The following is a 22,825-nucleotide window of genomic DNA, read 5'->3' as shown; positions in this document are numbered from 1 at the left end:
GGAGCATTAATTTGCAATTTGAACTAACACAAAGGATCAGATGTGATTACAAGATAAAGACCATCATCCAATTTCCTCACACTTTTTCAATAAATTCCAGGTTTCCATTGTAACAGTGCAGAACAGTGAAAGAACAACACAGCTGGAAGTGACACTCCATGTAACACCCAGAATGTCATGAAATTCATCTGATTTATGTAAAAATGAAGTCCCATGTACAAACTCCCAATCCAAACCTGAAACAGTGGACAATTTATTTATGGTGCTACAGATAAAGTGAAATGTTACATACGGATTCCAGTGTTCTTTGGAGATCTTGTACAAACTGCCAAACATAATTGGTAGAATTTTATCAATGTTCTCCTCAATCAGGCTGAGAATATATTCGTTATTCCAGAAGTACAAAGCTCTTTCTGCAACCTGAAACACAAAGTTAAGGATTCATAACAACCATAAAATAAGTTACCACAAGGTTTGTTTGGGTTTTTTAAATACTTATTTTACTTACCTGAAAATGTGAACTTGATACACTCTTGGATATTTGCTTAAATAAAGGCTCTTCTATTTTTTTGAACTGTGTTGGTTCTATAACATCTAAGATTTCTTCAATTTCACCTAAAAACATTACCTGTTTATTCAGAAAGGAAAAAAAGGATGAGAATGTTTCATATCACCATTGTAAACAAAAGCAAACAAAATACAGTTTATATACTAGTCATGAATCCTGCAAAGAGCACTGTTTGTCATTACAAAGAATTTGGACATGCACAGGGGTTTTGCAGCCTAAAAGAAGTCAATTTTCACTCTCAGCTAACAGGTTACAGCTCTCCTCTTGGACTTCTTTTGTGTAAATACTGAATACTTCACCAAACTGCTTCTGCAGAAAATGGGGTTTTACAGTTTAAAAAAAAAATTAGGGCATCTTATTTCAAGAATGGTTGCAGAGATTACCAGAGATCACCAAAGTAGCTTTAGAAGTGGTAAGTAGTTAATTCCCATATAAAACTGCAACCAGCAGAACTCTGTGTAGCTGGCACAGAAAAATTTATCACCACTTGCAGCAAAAGGGACAATAGTGTTAAGGGACCCACTTTTAAAGAGCTATTGGGGATGGAATCTGATGGGATAAATCAAACTCACGGTTTTTTAACTCATTTTAAACTACATAGAAGAAACCAGACTGAGTGACATGACAAGGATGAGTGCCTCAAGAAGCTGCAAGAACTGCAGGTTTTCTGCAAGATGTCTTGAAGAGCACAGCAGAGAGGTTTGTTAATCTGCCCCATGAGTCTTTACATCACAGCAGACATCAGAATGAGACACAAAACCAACCTCTTTCTGACTGCATGTTTTTGGCCAAAATTTGAGCAGTCCTCTGATTACCTGTACGAAAAATACAAACAAATTAAAGCAGGAAAAGTTTCTACTATGTACTTGATAAGGGGAAAAAAAGGTACTAGTTTGCTTTTCCTTATCTAGATGTTCAATGAAAACTGAATAAACACTCATTTAAATGTTAGTCTTGTTTAGGTTATCAGAATAACTCAGACCCTTATTGCTTTGTGTGCCTGTGATTATCCATTCACACTCTGCTCCATCCCAGTACTCACATGAATTGACAGGATGCTGATCACATCAAAGCACACAAAGTGATGTTAACTCCCCTGTAGCTAAATCCCACAGAATATTTTTTGTCTTCTACTCCTCCATACTTTGGGGAGTACCTGCCTTGGCATCAAAGGTTTGAAGCCTGAGAGGAAACAATAAATGCTTGACAGGGCTCTACAGAGGAGCCACAGCCTCCAACTCTTCATTTTCTCTTCTACAGTTTGATGTGTTAGACTGGAAACTAAAGCAAGAAAGATGTGAAAATGTGTTCTAGTACCTATATTTGAAACTACCTTACACAAGACTGGGAAAACAAAACCTTTGGGAAAATTAATTGGAAAGTACAGCCCCAAGAGGAATGGAAGGAATACAGCAAAGAAAGGCTGGAGGCATTTTTCCTAGAAATAAACATCTCGCATGGTGTCTAAATTACAAAATGAATGCTGGCTTTAAAAAGAGGGGGGAAAAAAAGCTGCAACAATGTTCCAGAAGCAGAAACACTCTCAGAGCCTTATAAACATTCTGAGGAAAGGATCTCTATTTTTTTTTTTATGATACAACATCACCTAATAGATCATACCCAAAGGGAAAATTACTCGATTATTTAAATACCTTCCATATTTGCTTTTTGTCATGTTGATTTTTTTTTCCTTCAGCTTTCCAGCTGGCTGCTTTATTAACAATTACATATACTATCAAAAGTGGTTTGCCAGAGAAAAAAGTCAGTATGATTAAAGTACACTTCCCAGCACAAATTACTGCAAGGATTTTTAAATATACTTTGCTGGAGAAGAGACCTATATTCTCAACTTGATAAAGGAATAACATGTTCTGAGTATAACAGTGCACACCTCAACAAGATACCTATTCCTTGCTGGAGTATCAGTTTCCAGCTTGACTATGCTTTTATGTTAAAAAGCTGATACCTGCACATTTATGTTCATGGACTGCTGTTTTTACTACACAAGATTAATATTCTTCCCTGATTCATGAAGTGGCTTACAAAGGTAGGCACCTGCTGGAAAACTTAACTCATGTACAAAGACTGCACATTTAGCCTGATTTCTTCCATGTAAAGGCCACTGCACTCAGCAGGGTTAGGTAACAAACTCTTCTTGTCAGCTCTGCAAACATCAGGACTGACCTGAGGCAGACTACCATAGCTACAAGAGCTTGGATTGAATGTCCTCCAAATTGACCCTGAGTGACAATCCCTGCCAGAAAAATAACAGTAAGGTATGTGTGAAGACAGCCTTCTGATGGAGTTCTTAAAATATTACTTGACCTAAAGCCAAGAAAAATTTCCAGTGCTATCTCATCAGTTGCCCCAAATTTTAACATTTACTTTCCAAGCATTTCAGAAAGTTTCTTAAAGCTTCCCTTCTTACTTTATTAATTCCTTTATACAGAAACTTCTACTATACACCCAGAGTAACAACCAAAGCAAACACAAGCAGTGACTCTGCAGTGAGTTCTTGAATTCACCTTTAACTGATTAAGAAGCAGCCACAGTTGTACAGACCACAGTCCAGATGAGCCTCAGAACTGCCCTGTGGCACTGCTCTAAAGCCCTGCCTTCTACACAGCACTTTGGGCTTGCATCCTGCACCACACTTCTGGAAATTTGTGTCAGGGAGTTCTGACCTTGTCACATTGTCACTTCATTCAATCTTGCAGGGTTTTATGTAACACTACACATTTTCTGCTCACATGTCAACTTTAACTGTCAAAATGCCTGGGTTGTTTCCTCACTTGGCTTAAGGAATACAAGTTATGATTCCTTTCTCCTTGCCCTATTCCACAAAATAAGCTCATTGATAAGTGCAGGGGGGAAGAAGATGCTTCAAGGACACAAGGGAAATCCATAGACACCCTCCACCACCTACAGAATAACTGGTCACCTGAAATGGCTGTGCAGAAAACAAGTTTCCACTGAAAGACCACTCAGTGAAGATCAATGCTGTTTTCCCAAAGCTGTTTATCTTTTTTTTATTGAAGAAAAATTTAGGTCTTGCATAAGCTTTTCATTTTTCTGTCACAAAAGCTGTAAAGTATTTAAATATCAATACAGCCCTAATGGAGATATTCCTGACTGTCCAACTAAAACCAGTTTCTTCTTTAGCTGGCCTGACATCACTCTGTGTCCTCATGAGCTGCTGCACTGCCCTGAGCCTCTGTTCTTCTTCATGGGCCCTGCCAAAGCCTGTGCCTAAACCCTTCTTAGCTGGGCTGTCAATATGTATCACAGGAGATTCAGTCTGGCAAAAGCCACAGATGCCTGAAGCACCCAAGTTTTGACTGCCAGGAGGCACCCCAGGAACTGAGGAGGCAGGACAGAAACACCACATTTGGAATTTCAGAGTTCCTTCTGTCTAAATGAAGTGTTGCTACTCTTTTCAACTTTTATTTTGGGATTGTTTATTCCCTAAAATATTTCAACTTTATGCAGAGGCTAAGCACTAGCAATTGGTACCAAAACCATTGAAATTTTAGTTTTTATGAGGAGAAAATAGTCTCATGACATGCTTTCTCATTTGGGGTACTTTGCATGGTACCAGCAGCTCAAACTTTTAGTTAAATCTGTGCTCTCTTGGCCACAGGTTAAGAGATAAGTGCCCTTTCAAACTCAGAATTTCTTTAATTATTCTAGATTTCATTTCCATCCCCCCCGAAAAAATCCTACCTATCCATCTTTAATCAGCACTGCTGTACAATTCAAGAGGTTACACTGCAGTATTTAATTGAAATTAAAAATAGAAAGACATCCAACTGAAAAACACTTACAGGCTCTGTTAAAGTTGTATCTTTTTCCAGGAACTGTACAACACAATAGGCGAGCTGGAATGTAAGTCATATGGTTATTTAGTTTAAGCAGACACTGTTTGGACATTGCAGCATTACTAAGAATCATAACTTCTAATGGAAGCACTTCAGATTATGGGGGGGACCCAACCCAAGACACCCCTACACAGCCATCTCATATTAGTCCAAACTAAACAAAACAGCAATTAAAGCAGCAAGATATACAGACCTGCTCTTAAAAAAACTTCCTGCATACCAAAAATCATCTTTTCAACCTAGAAATTTATTTTTAAGCTTGGCAGATATTTCCCTAACTCAAACCCCATACCCAGACTTCTCTTATCATCAACTCCTGTATTGACATTACAAAGCTATCACTTTCAAACACCTATACTGGGATAAAAAAGGCCATACTTCAGTGAAAAACAAGCTGTAACACAGGTTTGATTTGGCTCACACTGCACATTGCCCAGGTACCAGACATCTACAGCACACAACATTCAGTGTAAGATTACAAGTGAAAGAATTTGAACATATTCCAAGGCCATAGGAGATCAGGCAGCTGGTGTCCAGCTGAGTGTCCTGTCCCAGTGCAGCAAAGGCCAACAAGTGGCTGTGGAAAGGTGGAAAGAGTGGGGAAGCACAATGGGATTAAGTGACCAGCATTGCTCTCCCAGCCTCTCCTGGCTTCTGTGCCTGCTCAGGCCAAGGATATTTAATGTTGCACAATTGCTCAGAGTTTAGTTACTGAGCACATAGTTGAGTGTGCAGAACCATACAATAATCCTACTACTGAACTAGTTACCATCCCAGATTCCATTAAGAGTGATTTTAAAAAGTCACAGTATTTCACAACATAAAGCAAAGACAAAAAATATGTAATATGCATTATATTTCAATACTCAGGATGCTTGAATTTAAGCTATCCCTTTCTTTTTTAATCTCTTATGCCAAAGCAGATAATTACAATTCTGTAATTGCAACAGGTCTAATTTTCTTTTGCCCTTAGGCTACTGATACATTTGTATAGATTAAAAAATAATAAATGTCACACATTAATCTCATAAATCCCATTATTTGTGTATATTCAGTACAGTAATGCTTTACTGTTCAAAGACACAAAGCTTAATTCATCTTTAAGGCATTAAGGGTAGGCTATACTTTACTGAGCAACAAAGCAACCAGGCCACATGGGACTGCAAAGCAGATTTAATACTGGAGTAGACCTTTGGGATAAAATGGAACACACAGAGCTGTGTGTGCACCTGTCACTGGTGTTTTGTGAAGGGACAGAGGAGTGGTCTGGTCAGCAGGATAAATGCTACTTTCAGGTACAGCTGAATTAATAGGGCCCTTTCAGTAGCCATGGACTGTATTAAATGTATCCCAGAGAAAAAGGGCAGCTTGCTGCTCTGATCTGTCAGTGAGAACACCTCTGGGAGGTGACTGAGCCCTTTCATTTCCCTGACTCATTTCATGGAGCAGCAAGGCAACAAACCACAAACACAAGTGATCTGATTAATCTAAAACTTCATATGAGAATTAGGAATTAAGTCAGATCTTCACTGATCCTGCTTGTAGGCTATTACAGTCACAATGATTTCAGTTTAATTAGAAACCCATTTGCTTGTATCTTTAGTCTGTATGGAGCTGTATTAGTGAGCTAAGTTACAAAAGCAAGTTTTAATTAGCCACAGCAGAATTACTTCCAAGCCTGCATCAACCATATTCAATACTTGAAGTGCCATATGCCTGGAAAGGATACAGATTATTCCTCAAATGAAATGCTGAATGTCTGTGGCAAGGATAAGAATCAAAGTCAGCTGAAGAACTGCAGCATTCTGACAGCGTGTCATGGATCTACATAATTCCTGGCTGATCCAGGGAGCTACTGTGCATTTCTACCATTTATAAATGGCAACAACATTCTCCCTCCCACCCCATCACTGGTGCAGCTTTAGAAAAACACTTCTGAAATTAACACCTGGCCATACCCAAGGTTCCTTTACATGCAGCATTTAAATTACATAAAGGAAATCACAACAGCAAAATGCCCTGGGATTAAATTAAGCTTAAAGTGTGACAAGACAACAAGCAAAAAACCATCCAACTTCAGTTGATAAGTCTTTGACTCACTGGTACATTCTTTCACTTGTAATATATGCCAAATATTATATAAAAATTAACATTTAGATATAAAATCTGGAAGAGTTTTTTAAAAAGTGGCTGAATTTGCAAATATTTTAGAATATCAATATTATAACACAAATTGTTTTAAATTTTACTAGTTTCAAATGTAAATACAAAAACCCCACCACTCTTAAAAATAGGCAAAAGCTTACCTGTGCATGAAACAAAGCTAATCCCTTTGCAGTATGCATGGGAATCAGAACTTTCATAAGGAACTGTTTGTGTTCTGCTTTCAGTGGCAGTGCAAAACCATTGATAATACTGAAAACATGAATAAGCAGGATTTATTTTTATTAAAAATATATTGTTTTCCTAGCAAGTCAAGAATTTCTTTAAGTTCAACCAAAACTCCATTTCTGATTGTTTTTAAACCTGATTATTTTGAAAGCCATAAAATAGCTCTACATGTGTATAACCTTTAAAATGCTGGTATCATGAGAGTTTAGACTCTTGATAAGGACTACCAGAGAATCACACTAGAAGATAAATAATACTCATTAAATGAGCTGAAGTATTTTTATCATGACCTTCATTAAATAAAATCATCTACAGTAACTCTTGCTAATTGTAAAGCCTAGACAGATGTATCAGGAAGCTGATCCATTTCACCCACAATCATTAGCAACTTGCAGAGAAAAAAGAATAGATTATACAATTTCAACAGTGCACTTTTAATGCTTGTTTTGAGATTGTTGAACAACCTTTCCCTTCAAAAGCAAAGTTTAAAAGTTGTCTCATTGATTCAGTCATCTTATATTTAAGAGTTGATGAGCTATAGAACAGACAAAGCCCTTCAGGAAAAGGTTAGTTTCTTCTGCCCCTTAAATTTTAGGCAAGTCTGAGAAAATAATGGGATCCCTATCACTTGATTTTTCATGAAGATTTGTTCCACAATAGCTTCACCATATTTGTATTCTAGACCAGTAATATAATTTTCTACTATGAAATGCATGACAGTTTTGGAAAGGCAGTAGAAAAACTACCAGAGAAGAACTTCAAAGTTAAATTGAAGTTGGTGAAATAACATGTGAAAAAAACCCTAAAAAACCCTAGCACTTACAAGGCTTTCCTGAATAGAACTGAAGGAAAACCAGCCTGCTGAAGATTAAAGCATTTCATTCTGCACGAGGGCAAAAGTTAACATTCATTTTCTGAATCAAAGAACAAGTCATCTATCAGGTAGAAGATAAGCATGAGTGGATAGGTCTGACAAACAAGGACCCTTGAGAAACATTTTTTGCCTGTCATGTTTAAAACTTGCACTGAAAAAAAGAATAATTTATTCTGTGTCCTAATTTGATATTCATGTGGTAACCCAGACAGTATTAGATTATCAGTGACTGCACTTCATCACTCATTACTGTAATAATTCTCTTCCCCCTCCATTCCCAAAGCAGAAAAGCTGAAGCAAACATTCACAATAACGTTTTATATTTCTTCTGTGTGATATGAAACTTACCTTCCTAATATCTCAAGAAGTTCAGCAACACCATTGAAGTGCTCTGTTTCATATATAAACCTGTTACCAAAAAAGACAACCATCAAAAATTGCCAGAGAGGATCAGAGATTCCAAAGAAATAACCTTCAGTAAGCTTCAGATATTTGAAAGCAAGATCACAGACCAAACACAGGTCTTTTATTTCAAGAATAAATCACTGCAGACCCAGACTGTGAAGGAAAGATAAAATATTCCTCAACCTAGTCACACACACGCAGCATACCTGAGGAAAATGTTGTTTATCTGTTTCCTGATGAATGCTCTTAAACCAAGGAATTTTCCATAAATTCTATGAAGAACTGTCTTTAGGAAATCACGTTCTCGTGGGTCTTCACTGTCAAAGAGCTCCAACAACTTTAAAAATTAAATTGAGATGTATTACTTTTGAAAGACTAAAAATTTTGTTTAGATGTCAATAGTAGATTTTCAAAATTACATTTTTAATAAAGTTAATTATTTTCTAATAAACTCATCAACTTCATTCCTTTCCTGTGTACAACAGACACTGAAGGCATTCCAGTTACTATTATACTATCAAAATAAAAATCTAATTACAAACATGAGGTGATCAAACTGTAGGTAAGAGGTTTACACTTGTTATTTAAGAAATCACAATGAATCAAATCCACATCCATATATTTACAATTTCTTAATTAAAATCCTTTACTACTTGTCTCAAACAGTACTTGTGTCTTGATGGCCAAGCAAAAACATTCCTACACAATAAATTTTACAATTAAGGAGGGGGTCATAGAATAAGCACAAGATATGCAATTATTAAACAATTCCCTATTAATACAGACTAGATGCTGCAAGAAGCTAACAAAACTTTCCACACACATTTTTCTTCAAGAAAGTTTTCCAAGGATACAGAAAAGACCATGCTCACTCAAAGACATAAAAAAATATTCCAAACACATTACAGGCCATAATTTTTGTTCTTTTTTTTTAATGCTGCATGCCCAAGCAAGAGCTGCCTTGAGCAAATCAGTAACAGCTCAAGCAGTCACCAGTCTCCTGCTCAGGTCTGAGCTTAGGTATGTCTGTACCAAGCAGCACAAGGGGCTGGAAACAGCTGTTCAGGAGCTTGGTTCAGGCTCATTTCAATTTTATATTTAGCAGGAGTTTCTCAGGGTCACTACTCCACGTTTTTTCCCATATATAGCTAGCTGTTGGTTGCATTGTCTCTATCTTGTACTCTAGAGAAAGATCAAGTGAAATGTGAGGAACAAACTCTGCAATGCTGCTCTGAAGGACCACAGGTCCATTGGTAAACTGGATACCCATAGCCAATAGCTCACCTCAGTTTAAGCTTCAGGCTTAAATTTTGTGTGTAAGTTGAATAAAACTAAGAAGAAGGAAACACTAATAAACAAGAACAGTAGAACCAGAAAATAAGTGGAAAAATGCAGTCACTGAAGGTAGGGAGGGAAAGCATCCATCCATTGTGGTTTTACTTTTCATTGCTCTATTATGATGGCCTGCCATGAAACACTCACTCTTCAGATACTGAGCAAACAACAAAACAAAATTTGGCAAACAAACATTTTGGCACAGTGAAAAGAATTCCCACTGAATTCACCTTGAACCAAAAACTGTTATTGCATTCTACACTGTATTTCCCTGAGAAGTTCTACTTAACATGAAATCTCACTTCATTTTCTTGCTCATAGTTGCTTTGCATGATAAACCATGACTTTCCTAAGTAATTTCTTACTTGATTTGCCTTCTGTGGTTACTACACAATAGTAAAGAGAATTTACACTATCTAGACACAAGTAAGAAGGTGTTGAAATACATTTCAAGTACAATAAGTACCTGAGCTTTCTACAAGAAAAAAGTTTGCTCTAAGTTTTCCACGGTAAAATTTTTTTAAAAAATACAAATATAGAAGGACTACAAAAATATAATGATCACATTGTTGATTTGACTGGAATTAAGTTACAAATCATGAAAAACAGAACTTTGCAAGTTCCAAGTATCTTGCATTGCAAAACAGTGAGGTTGGTATCTGAAAACAAAGTGTTCCTGAAGTTACATACATACAGCCCCTGTGGTACGATGTGCTGTTTATCTAGTGTTTGGCAGAAACCACTGCTGCAACAACTGCAATCTACCCTGTGACAACAGGAAATCTTTAAGAGTCCATCTGATAAATTAAGCTTGAGAGGTGATCTTTAAATGCCACTTTCAACTTTAGAACTCCCCTCTTACCTGCTGTACAAATCTCTGGTCAATGTATCGCTTCGCAATGCTGGGCTGAAAATCCGGGCTCTCCAAAAACCTCAGGAAAAACTCATACACCAGCTACAAACATGGAAATGAACATTCTGAAGTTAGTAACCACACTATAACACAGATCTCAGCCTTGTAACCACCATCTAAGTCAGTGGAACTATTCATGTGCTCAAAAAGTACAAAAGGAATCAAAGCCTAACACATCCCTGCTTAACCACGGCTTCTACTGGAATTTACTGAAAGAATTCTGGTAAGTACCCAGAACACTTGAAATCCCAGAAGAGTCAAAGCTTAATAAATAATCTACTGAAAATACCACTGGTGGACAAAAAACAAGTTCTAAATGTTACATTCCTGCCATGTTAAGAACTTATTACGGAGAAATAGGTTACCAAACATTTAGCAGCACTGAGAGTTAAATTAAGCGCTCTAATGTTACATAATTCCTTAAAGAGATGAAGAAAAATATACTAAGTGTTCCTGAAATTAAGTTTTGACCACAAACTCAGAAAACAAAAAGTTGTATTAAAAAAGCTGAAGGAATTCATAGAAACTGAAAGACTTCAGATTAAAATTAGGCTTCTATATCCTGGAAACTCAATTATAATACCCATTATGGCTTGTAGCATACTATTTCTACTTAGTTCAAGTCCCTATTTCCTACAATCCCACAATGCCCAGAGATAAAAACCTGACAGGAGACAGAGCTACCAAAGGCCTGGAGTAGCAGAGAGTGGTATGAAGAGGTCAGAGCACAGGTCCCATATTTTGGGGCTCATCAAAAGTCCAAGAGAAAATACTGCACTTCCATAACAACAGTAGATTAATAAAGTACACAGAAGGCATCTCTTCACTAAGACAGAACTGAGAGGAAAGATGCTTTATGTTTTGATAACATTCAGAGCTGTTCATGTTCTCAATGCCTATTTCATAACTCCATATAATTAAACACCTGATTAGTAATAATACTACAATGCAATTTAGGTGCATAATGCCATCACTAACTGGGCTTCTAAATAAAACCCACACAGAGCTGTGCTCATACTCACAGGCATGAATTTCAACTATTACCACTCTGAGTACTTAATTAAACCAAGAACCAGCACCTGAGTAATTCATAATGATAATCAGGAATCCCACTTCAGAGAAATGCATGACACTAAGAACTGTCATGTAGAACATTTGAGCTGACAGTAACTTATGCACAGCCTGAAGGAGGGTGTGCTGTATCTGCAAGGCAGAGGCTCAGAAACTCAAGCTACCCTTCACTTTGTCCCCCTCTGGAAGAGCTTTTCATATCAGCAGTTACATAGAATAACAGGACTGTTAGGGTTGGGAGGGATTTATGGAAATCATCTAACCAACCCCCCTGAAATCTTTAATTCAAGATTTTTGTAATAAATTCCTATATGAAATATGTCTGTCAGTCACAACAACAAAGAACAGCCATGTGTGATAACTGCTTAGACAATGCCACAATATTAGAAGCTACCACCAGGGGGGAAAATAGGAAAAAAAAAAAGTACATCATTTTACCAACAAGAAAGGACAAGTTGACCCTGAAGCCCTAGAAGAATAAATACAGGATGAAACTCAAAGACTGCAAAGTCACAGTTAAAGAGTTTGAAGAAAAAGCTCTGCTAAGCATTTGCAAACCCTTAAGCTGAGAAAGAGTTAACCACAGGATGACTAAGATCCCTCTTCACAATGAGGCTATGGAAGTGACAGATGAGATCCTAGGATATTCCAGGAAGATACTGACAGCACAGACAGAGATGTACAGATCTCCATGTGCTTGAGGAAATTTATTAAAACCTGAAAGGATACAGAGAAAGAGCCACCAGAATTGTCATAGGATAGAATACTTTTTAAGAGTGAACACTAAATTGGCATATTTTGTTTTCCCCATAGGACCAGGGGAGCAAGGATAATTATGGCTTCTTTCCATAAACAGATATGGGTATCAAGTAACTTTGGAAATCCTTGTGTGCCTTGGGAGATACATGAAGGCCTCTTTATCCAGGAAGCAATTTGCAGTGGCCATTTCTGAAAAAGTCAAACTCTCACTTCTCCTGTATGCTAATGTTTGTAAACTTAAAAGCACAACAACATCAAACTAGGGGCACCAGAACAGATTCTGGCCACAACAGATCCTACCTAAAGGGACAGGCATGCTCAGCTTTCTTGAGTTTAACAGACACATGACCTTTGGAAATACTCAATCAGGGAAAGATGTTGGATTTAGTATTTTTTCTTTTTCTCAAAACTGGTCTGGGTCAAAGAGCTATGAAATACAACTCTTAATGCTTTAGTGATTCAACCTTGCAGGGACCATTAGAATATTATTGCTTTAAACTGCTAATTCCACCAACTCTGCAACTCCCTAGGCTTCAAAATGCACATTGGCTTTAAATGCCAACCTGTCCAACCGACTTTGGCTGTTGCAACCCATCTTGAGCACAGCTCTAAAGCAACATCTTTCAAGTGCCACTCATTCTGCTGAAGGTCTGGAAGCTTTTGTTGTGGCTACACACACTGGTAACTTACTAAGCAATTATGTCAACAGATTCAGCAGAGAAGAGTAGAGGTGTTTTTTTTTTCTTTCCTCTCCCAGAAAACTGGCTACCTGACTGTCAGATCAGGATAGAACCTGGAGTTTGTTTGTTATTGATCTGTCACAAATCAGCCAGCAAAACATCCACACCTTCACTCCTCAAACAGTCAGTCCTTTAGACTATGCCAAAAATAATTGTGTGTTTTGCTGGGGAGGAGAATGGTTGTGTACAGACTTTCTTCCACACACAAAACCTGACATTTCTAGCAGCTTTGTGCTCCTGAAGGGCAATCAGCAAGTTATCCAACTCAGTATTCTATGGTCCAGTAGCACATGAACTGTAAAAGGACATAGTAGGAAACACAAAACAGTTTCCACTGTGCTGCAAGGAGGGATCAATTCCAAGGACAGGATGAACAACAGACACGTGAGAGGGAAATCCACAGCCAGACAGCCTGGCAAAAACTCCCTTATTAGAAAAGCAAGGAAGACACCTGAAAATAAAATTTCAAGTAATACCACAAGCTACAAACCTCTTTCAATTCCTTTCAGGCAAGCCTAAGGCACAATTGATCACAAAATACACAGGCCTTTTTCTATCAACTGGACTAGAGTTTAATTATGACCTAAAGTGAACTGAGCTAGCTTTTACAAATTTAAGACAAAAAAGACAAATTTGAGACACAGGTTTTAGAAGTCAGATGGTGCTGCCACTGACTAAAAGAGACATTTGCTTAGCCCTTGCACCCTCCCACCCAAAGTCAAGCCTCACATCTAGTTCAGTTAGACATTGCTCCTGTAAATTAGAATCAGCCATATATAAGCAAATAATTATCACAGCCTTTAACCTGTAGTTCTGTTTTATGATAACTTAATCCTTGTTTGGTTTAAGTCTGAAATACTGTGCTGAATACATACTTTTTAGAGTCAATATCAGAAGCCCAGTTTTTAAATAAGAGTATTTGTGGATACATTAGAACTGCAATATTATAGGGGCAGAGTAGTATTTTAGCTCTTGAGAGGAAAGAAGAAATGGTATGCAAATCTGCAGCAGCTTAATCTACTCACTGCTAGGAGTTGCTACTTCACTTTTCTTTCACAGATAGTATTAGATAAATTCAGCAAAGAATTACCCCAGATATGTGCTTGGACATTTATAGTTTCTAAGAGTTAATTGAAAATAAATTCAGCAGCATTTCAAATCCACCACGTGCTATAAGAATCAGGAGATGGCCAGAGAAGTGCAACAATGGAATAACCATGCAACTGTTACCAAACAACGCTGATATTGTGAAGTTTTTGCATGGAGGGAGGGAAAAGGGTGGAGAAGAAGGAGGGGATTTCTATTTGCTCAAAGGACAAATAAAGGCTATTACTCTATTTTTTGTTATTGCCACGAGAAACTGAACTGTTGGTATTAACTTCACCTTTATTGAAACAGCATTAAAAAGTTGCTCAGTTGCAGAAAACAAACCTCTTAGGTGAAGAACATAATTACCTAAAATATCCAGAGTCTCAAGACATACCCATACCACTACTTAACAGTAAATCTCTCTGTTTAAAAAATGGTATTTAAGCCATTTACAGAGTTACATTCGGCCATATTTATATATTCTAACAAAAGCACCACTTTTTTCCCTCTCAAGTGTAAAAACTCAATTGTATTATAAAAGTAATTTTTTTGTTTTTAACAAATGCACAAAATGACTGAAATATCCACATTTCTTGCCTTACAAGAAGGCTTGAAAGTAAAGAACTCACACACCTGTATGTGGGGCCATGAGGCTTCAAGAGTTGGTTCATCTTCTTCTGGATCAAAATCTGGGTTATCACTAGGTGGAAGTGTTCTGAAAATATTAGAACTAATCTGCAAGCAAAAAAAAAAATTAATTGCATCACTGTTTATGCTTTCACAAATCACACTCACTAAGGTACTGCATTTATCCTGAAATCAAATTAAACAAAACAATCCAAAAACAAGTAACATAATAAATCACTAGCTCATTTTTATAAAACTGCAAAATACAAACAGCCACGAGTCAATGAAAATAAGAAAGTAATTTCTGTATCAACTGCTTTACAAGCTTGTTGCTAGACATGATCATATTCCAGATTCTTTCCTGAAGCTATGGAATTTTAAAAAATTCAGCCTCCCTATAAAAAACAATTTTTAACTACGTGACTCCAACAGCTGTTTTTATATAAGACCACAAATAAAATATAATTAATGAATGATGATTTAAAGAGACCTCTCTCCATGTAAGTGAAAGCATGTCTGTCATGTAAGGCACACAGTCCCAAAATCTGATCCAATCTGATTTCTATAGTTCTTCACTTTACCTGATTTCAAGGTATTTCTGTTTCCATTTTTCACCATTGAAAATTTCAAGATGCTTCAAGGGTTTGGAAAGTTAGAAACATATAACCATTCTAGCTTTTCCATTTCACATAGTAGCTATTTTTTCTTGAAGTTACTCTAAGTTGCTTTTAGTATGATACAGTCATATCAAATCAATTTCAAAAGGACAAGTTAGAAAAGGTTTCTTCATGGATTTTTGAAGTATATTAAAGTGTGGATAGAAGAGCATTCAGATGTCAAAGGAAAAATGTCATCTCTTGCACCAGATATAACATACAGGATTTAAATCTCTAACACAAACAAAAGAGAACATGAAGCTCATTTAATTTCTGCATTTTCTACCATTCTTTCAGGAACAAGACTTTCCAATCACCTTTCAAACTCTTTTAGTCTTTTTGATCTAATCTGTTTCAAGTAGCTGCTTATCACCCAAGCCTACTAAGCACAAAAGAAACTGTCTGACAGTTTGCAGAAAATCCTCCTGCACATATTCCATGGAGTCTCCAAGGTGTTTGAAGAATCTAGCAAAAGGACTTTAGAAAGATCCTGAAGTCACCCAGCTGGCTCTGCCCATAAGAACCAGCTGCCTCATTAAACAAGATACACAGCTATTGCATGAAATGACATTTCATTTTCTCCTATGCCCTTTGCTCTGTGTCAGTGTCTCCTGTTGGGACACAGCAAAGCTGTGGTGCTGCTGCCCTGGACTGGAAGGGCAATGAAGTTCTGTGTGGATGGGCTCAGCTGTCTCCAAGCCTGATGCACAGGAAAAATTTTAAGTGTTCAGGTAACATCTCCTGAAAACACTTCATTTTCTTTCTAGATGCATGTTGCTGAACTGAGCTGGTCAGCCTTTAGCACAGAACCTCAGAGTAGTGAGTTTCATGCCCAATACAAAGCTACTAAATGCACTTCTGTAGCAGAGACAATTAGCAACCCTCTCAGCCAGGCCTTTGGAAAAACAATTGTATGATTTTCAGAGTATTCAGTACTTCCAGTAGCATTATTCATCTCCTGAGAATATATGAAACTTAAAATAAACCTTGCACCCTTTCTACAGACTAGCCTGTCTCCCAAAAAAGTCCACTTAATTTACTTTGTTTGCAATACTTTTGAAAATGCTTCTCTATATCCTCTAATATTATTTTAAACATTATTTTTCTTTCCTAAGTGATATCTTATCCCAAAATTGTGATTTCAGAAACACAAAACATGAAAGGTTTGTAAAGCTGGATAGATTTCCAAATAAATCCAGCATTAGCTTTCTAAATTAAGTCTCAAAGTTTTCCAAAAATGACATCAGAAAATGTGCCAGTTAGTGCACTGAGATAGAGCAATTATATTTTATTAAAACTAAACAGACAAAAAGTCCCTTACTGTCCATACACTTCATCTCAACATTTGAAAGATACTAGGTTCAATTCCAATTTCTGACTCTGCAGATTGAGGATACCTGATTTCTTTTAAATCCTGAATTCACAACTCAACAGCCTGTTAGAACAATCTCATTATATTAGATTTTTATATGCTGCTGGGGAACAAGGCAAAGTTGACAGGCACAAGGAAATGAAGAATTACATGTACTGAAAAGACATTTCTGTCATGTTCCCCAAACTGATAAAAGGTAGAACTTTCTAATTTCCCAGGAAGTTTTAAAACTTAAAATACTCACAATGCCAAACCCTAATTTCCTTTTGGCTTCAGAGTTTGAACTGAGAATTTCCAAACATACAAGGCAGTAGTTGTAGATGACCCAGAACAGAGGTGCACTGACTGCTGTGCTACACCTTCTAAACTATTTGTAAGCAAAACTCCTCCTCAGCTGAAGGAAAATCAGCTTGCCCAGGGCACCAAAAAGACAACCTACAGTGTGTCCTGCACATCTGTTTAAACAAAGACTTTTTTTAATGATGTTCCATCCTCAGTGGCTTGTAATGACACTGGTATCATTTCAAGTTCTCTGCCTCAGGACTCGAGCAAGAACTTGTGATACTTGGCTCAGCAGCCATCCTGCTTTGGAAAGAAATTGTTTCTGCTTCTGCCACTGCTGCCACTCCAGCTTTTATCAGGGATTTTTTTTAGTCTACCTGTCCTCTACTACCAGCCAGATATAGCTGGATTTCATTTATACTATTTCATCCAAAAACACACTTCCAACTCTGCAGTAAAACTCAAATATTTTTTTCTTTTAATGCAGGAACACTGAACAGCCTAAAAACTTCAAACCAAAACAAAAGTGAAACAGTAACTCTTCAATCTCATACAAGTTTTGCTACCAAGAAAGGCCTGACACAGGTGTTGTGTGGAGGGAGAGACAGACCCATGCAGATTTTTTTCTGAAAGCTGGTACTTCGTCCTAATTCACAGCAAAGGCCTTTTCTGCTGCCAGTTGCCAGGGAGATTAGAAATACTATTCAAGCTTGGAGGGATCTTTTGTCTCAAGCTCTCAAAAAGCTCTCACTGAGCATTTAAAGCTCTCACTGAGCTTCTTCACTTTCTGTCATTTTTTTAGGGGAGGAAAGGAGATGGAAATTTGTTATGGAAGGAAAAACAAGCATCCACAGAATCCAATCATTTGCACAACAACAAAAACCTCAAAAGAACAGCTCGACACCACCTTATCTCCAAGAAAAGAAAACAACTCCACTATAAAAGAAAACCTCCCTTCAACAAGTACTGTGGGCTAGTTAGTATATTCTTTCTTCTAACAAGGGGCTACAGAGGGCACAGAGTAAGAAAATAGTGCCAGGATTCAGGCTTGCTGCCACCAGCAGCAAGAAAAAAAACAAAAAAAAAAAGCCTAAGAAGAGGTGAACATACTTTATCCTTTATTTTCTTATGTGAAAACATTTAGGAGAGAAAACCAGGTTCTTTAAAAAACGAAACTATACAAAACCCCCCAGTGTCCTAGATTTTTCTGTAAAACTTTATAAGCATCTGCTGAAACAGCCAAAATGATTAAAAGGGATTCAATAATCCTAGCCCTCCAGTATTATGGCAAAACTTCCACTCTTATTTACATTAAAGATCTGATCTTCCCAGTCGCCCAGAAAAAAACCCCAACCAAGCAACAAACAAACCACAAAAAACAAACAAAATGAAACTTAAGAAAAAGCTAGCTTGTACTGAACTACACAAGTTACAGGCTGTATATTTGAGCTGCTTGCTCTGCTTATGCTCCTGAGAGCTCTTTTAAAGTCAGCATTTTATCTATGTGAACAACACCAAAGTTTAGAGAACCATTAACATAAGTGCATGGGCACTAAAGTCATTGTTTTTATATTTCATATTTCTAGGGAAAAAAAAAAAAAACAACTTCAGATTATTCTCCAGTGTCTTTCAGTTGCATTCCCTGTGCATGGAGTATAGGCAGATCAAAAACATTACTTAAGTAACATTTGAAAATGCACATAAACACCTGGGAAAGTCAGCAGATAACAACCACAAATATTTTGTTCATTATTCAACAAGCCATTAGTAGCAATTGCATGGGAGAAGTCATCCTATGGTTTATAACTTCAGCAAACCACTTAGGCTACTCTAGTACAGGGCCAAAATAATAACAAACAGCCACATAAAGTATTTACAAAGTAGACTTGCTTTCTTACACTGATAAACCTTTCTGCTGTCACCACTAACTGCAGCAATTACTACCAGAAAACTTTAGCTTAATTCTCCATTGCCACCAGTAAATAAAGACAGGCAGCACTGAAATATTGTCATTTTCTGAAAGAGAACTACTTTAAAGCTTACCCAGACTGCAAGTATCTGCAGCGTACCAGTTCTTTCATTTAATTAACCTGAATGCATCATGTTTCAGCTAATAATTAAAACTTGCAAGTTGTTTGTTTTTACAAGCCTTTCTGAGCCAAGTTATCATTAACAAATTACATTACATTGTATAAGCAGAATAACTAACCACAGTTCTGAGTAAAATGCCATTAGAGTCATAAACTGATTAAGATATTTTATTAAAATTCAAACGGTAACAAGAGCATTCCACTTACCATTTTCACTATGTCAGCATATGCTGATTCAACAATCACTCCACGATTTGTTGAAACATACTCAACCAGTTCATTCAGTGTTGCTCTCTTGATTTCTTTGCTTTTCAAGTCTGAAACAGAGTCCATGAAGTCAAAGAGCACACAACACTGTTGCAACTTCTGACAAAAAAGATCTTGCTGTTCATTGAAGGTGGCATCTATAAAAGAAAAAAAATATAAACAAAAAATTAAGTCTGTGGAAGCAAACACAGGATTTCTAAATATATTTTGTTTACAAGAATTTGCATAGCTATGACTTGCTTTTTTAATGGGGAAAAGTTGTCCTTCATAGTCAGCAAAATAATAGCAAATTATCGAGCAATTTTGTGTCAAAACTGAAAATATCTGTATGTTAGACTGGAACACCCACCACCCCCAGCTTTTGGTACATGAAAGAAACAATGGACAAAGATATGGCAGCAAATATATTTAACTGAATGAACTTTATTTGAAATACCTAGACATTAACAAGCCCCAGCTCTCCATCACCAGAAGTCATATCCAGAAGCAGTGCATCAAACTAACCTTTCATTCATCCGATTTGTCTCATTCTGCTGCCTAATCCTTTATTATGTAACCTGCTTAAAAGCTGTAAAATCTGCTTTGAAGGAACCTTGTCTTTTTACCCCAATGCAAAATGCTTCACATACTTTTGACATCATGTGATCAATGTTCCTCTGAAGAAAGAATTCCAATATTTCGAAAGGATTAATCCTGAATTTTAATGCTTTGGTCTAAATAATTTATGACAATCTTAGTCACATAAGGGTTTTTCCAGATTTTTTTGGCCTATTAAGACAATGTGTTTCACTGTGACTTAGCATTTTCATTTTAGCATTCAGTACCTCTATAATCTGATAAGCAGAATTCCTCCATTAGCATTTCACATTTACTCTAAAAGAGATGGATTATCAGGCACTACACTCTTCAAAAAAATTTAATACATCCTTAATATGTTGTAACTGCTCCAAAACTGCATGATCATAACAATCATTAAAAAGTCATGGTTTTAACTGAAAATTTGGTTTCATGTGTCTTTTGTTCTTGTTTTCAACTGCTGTTAGGGGTTCAAAGCCAGTGCACCAATATGGCATCACTTCCTCTATCAGCCAGTTGGCATTTCACTCACTCTGGTGAAAAAACAGTATTTCCAAATTTTATCTCCAAATAAAGAATGCTCCCCACTGAAGAATTTTCAAGACTGGTCTACAGCCTGACTGCATCCCTTAGCATCATTCATTCACTGCACTATTGCTATGAGCACTGCTATGATCAAGACAAGAAAAAAGCAAGTGAATACTGAAAATCTTAAGCCTCAATTTAAACTCTGAACAAATCATGAAAAATCTCATGCTTCTCTTTAATGTTTCTGAATTATTCTAATCAAACTTCAATAAGTTCACTCTGATAGTGCCCATTTCTCAAGTTTCCTACCAAAACACCTTTCATTAAGTGGTTGGAACAACACAGCCAACAGCAGGTTTCACATTCAGTAGTTATCTGACAGAGTTGTTTCATTTCCATAATCAAAAAGTAATTGCTGAAATGAACTGACACACCTTCACTGTAAAGCACAGTGCTCGCTGTGCCCTGGCAATTCAGGCTCCAGAATAGTGCATTGTGCTGCCTTTCCCACCTGACAGCTATGATCCTATTAGCTGAGCATAACAACTTCAGGGAGCTTTGGAACCAGCCAGCAATTATTGCCCCCTCATGAAGAGAACGATTCACACTGCTGAATGTCAATCCTGCCATTTTAGCCCTTCTTCTTTTGAATAAAGAACCTTGCAAGATGCTCGTTTCACTCAGATAACTACAAAGGCACGAATCGTTACACTCTGCAAAGTAATGAACATCAGCTGTAAAAACATTTGTAAGTTACGTAACATTTCAGCTCAGATCTTCTAATATTCTGTAGCGGATTGCATGAGTAAGTATTGTATCATAGCAACAAAGCAATAACAGTGACATGCTGAGGATAAAATCCAAAAAGCCTAATTTAAGGAACCGACACAGGGAGGGCAGCTTTTTTTGTTGCTAGCCCCAAGCTGATAGCCAGACTAGAACTAAGCCTAATTTTATTTTCCCTCACTACAAACTCTGAGTTTTAAGTGAGGCACAGCTGATACAATACAGTTAGCTGATGATAAAATTAAAAAAAAATAAAATTAAAATTAAGTCATCACTAAGTAATCCCTTAACGATCACTAAGCAAAAGTTACTTTTCAAAAAATCAGCAGACAGCACCTGAATACTTCTAACTATGGTTCAAGCAGACTAAAGACCTCAGGTTAAAAGCCAGTAACTGGAATTCATACAAAATAATTAAATCATTTATAACCTTCCCTAGGATACCAAATAAATTCCTGCATTAGCCACTTCTAGCTGGACACCAGAGAAAAAGAGAATCTCTCCCCTGCCATGCATCAGCAGTCCATTTCATTAGCAACCTGATCTCTCTCAATTGGACATGTTTGCTCAAATGAAAAACACGCCCATTAATCTGTTTTGTTACTATTAAAACATTTAAAGTAAAACCAAAGGAAGTATCTTCTTCTAAGCATACATCCTTCCTTTGTACTTTACAAGGGGAAACACAATTATTTTATCAACTTATTACTCTAGTCATCTGCAAGAGATGAAAATTATGTGCAACCATGGCAAAAATAAAGTAACAAGAAAGCCATCTCTGTTCTATCAGCACAATCTGTCTTCATGTGCTCAATCCCTGCTTGACACATTGCACATTTGTCCCAGGAATGTTATGAAAGGTACCATGGGAACCACCAAGTGATTGAAGAAAATTTGTTTGTCAGATAGGGTTCTTAACTTTTCAAAGCTTTGCTTTTAACTATCCCAGCACTAGTGAAATCTAGACAACTTTATACCACAACAAAATCATATCACAATAGTTTACACTAGTTCTAGGAATGGAATAAATGCATAAACACCAGAGCTTTTAACTCTATCAGCTGAACAACCCACAGCATGATTTTTAAACCAGCTTCAATCTAATATTCCATGAAGATTTATATCACACATGTGGAGTTCAAGATAATGGTTACTCTTCAAATACCCTAAATACCATAAAGACCACAGAAGATAAATTAGGTTAAAAGTAGACAGTGAATGCCTCAATAAACTAACCCTGAATCAAGAATGATGATGGGAAATCCTGAAGACAAAAACTTAACATCCAGCACCAAAAGAATGATTGCAAATTATGATCCACTTTAATCATGACTTGCCTCTGGTCATTTCCATAACAGATAGTAGAGAGCTTGTACCTGATTAAAATACTTAATTTGATTGTTGCACTTTAAAATACTTAAATTCTCCACAGACTATTTCTACTGTTTTCAAAACCCTCCCCCTCATTACAGACAGTGGGCATGATAACAAAGGACAAAAAGTAGCAAACAATTTGACTTGGAAGTTTTTCCTGAGCAGAAGTTTTAAAACATTGAAACTGCATGATTGTACAGATCTGCCTCTAAATTGAATGCTTTCAGATTCAAAAAGTCATCAA

At 36.8% G+C, this 22,825-nt stretch overlaps 1 protein-coding gene across 1 annotated transcript in view; it reads right to left on the bottom strand.

Annotated features, from left to right (window-relative positions):
- Positions 1 to 22,825, bottom strand: part of PPP2R5A (protein phosphatase 2 regulatory subunit B'alpha) — a 40,655-nt gene that overhangs the window by 3,793 nt on the left and 14,037 nt on the right. Inside the window, exons 2-11 of the mRNA XM_079332745.1 lie at positions 19,258 to 19,454; positions 14,657 to 14,758; positions 10,314 to 10,406; positions 8,323 to 8,453; positions 8,060 to 8,119; positions 6,753 to 6,861; positions 4,393 to 4,446; positions 1,333 to 1,383; positions 509 to 628; positions 293 to 420 (exon numbers count right to left, since the gene is read on the bottom strand). Of these exons, the coding sequence (XP_079188871.1) occupies positions 293 to 420; positions 509 to 628; positions 1,333 to 1,383; positions 4,393 to 4,446; positions 6,753 to 6,861; positions 8,060 to 8,119; positions 8,323 to 8,453; positions 10,314 to 10,406; positions 14,657 to 14,758; positions 19,258 to 19,454 (1,045 nt within the window). The remainder of the gene's footprint in view (positions 1 to 292; positions 421 to 508; positions 629 to 1,332; positions 1,384 to 4,392; positions 4,447 to 6,752; positions 6,862 to 8,059; positions 8,120 to 8,322; positions 8,454 to 10,313; positions 10,407 to 14,656; positions 14,759 to 19,257; positions 19,455 to 22,825) is intronic.

The sequence above is a fragment of the Erithacus rubecula genome (genome assembly GCF_903797595.1).
Source record: "Erithacus rubecula genome assembly, chromosome: 2".
NCBI classification, from domain to species: Eukaryota; Metazoa; Chordata; class Aves; order Passeriformes; family Muscicapidae; genus Erithacus; species Erithacus rubecula.
This window is presented reverse-complemented; position numbering and strand designations above follow the sequence as displayed.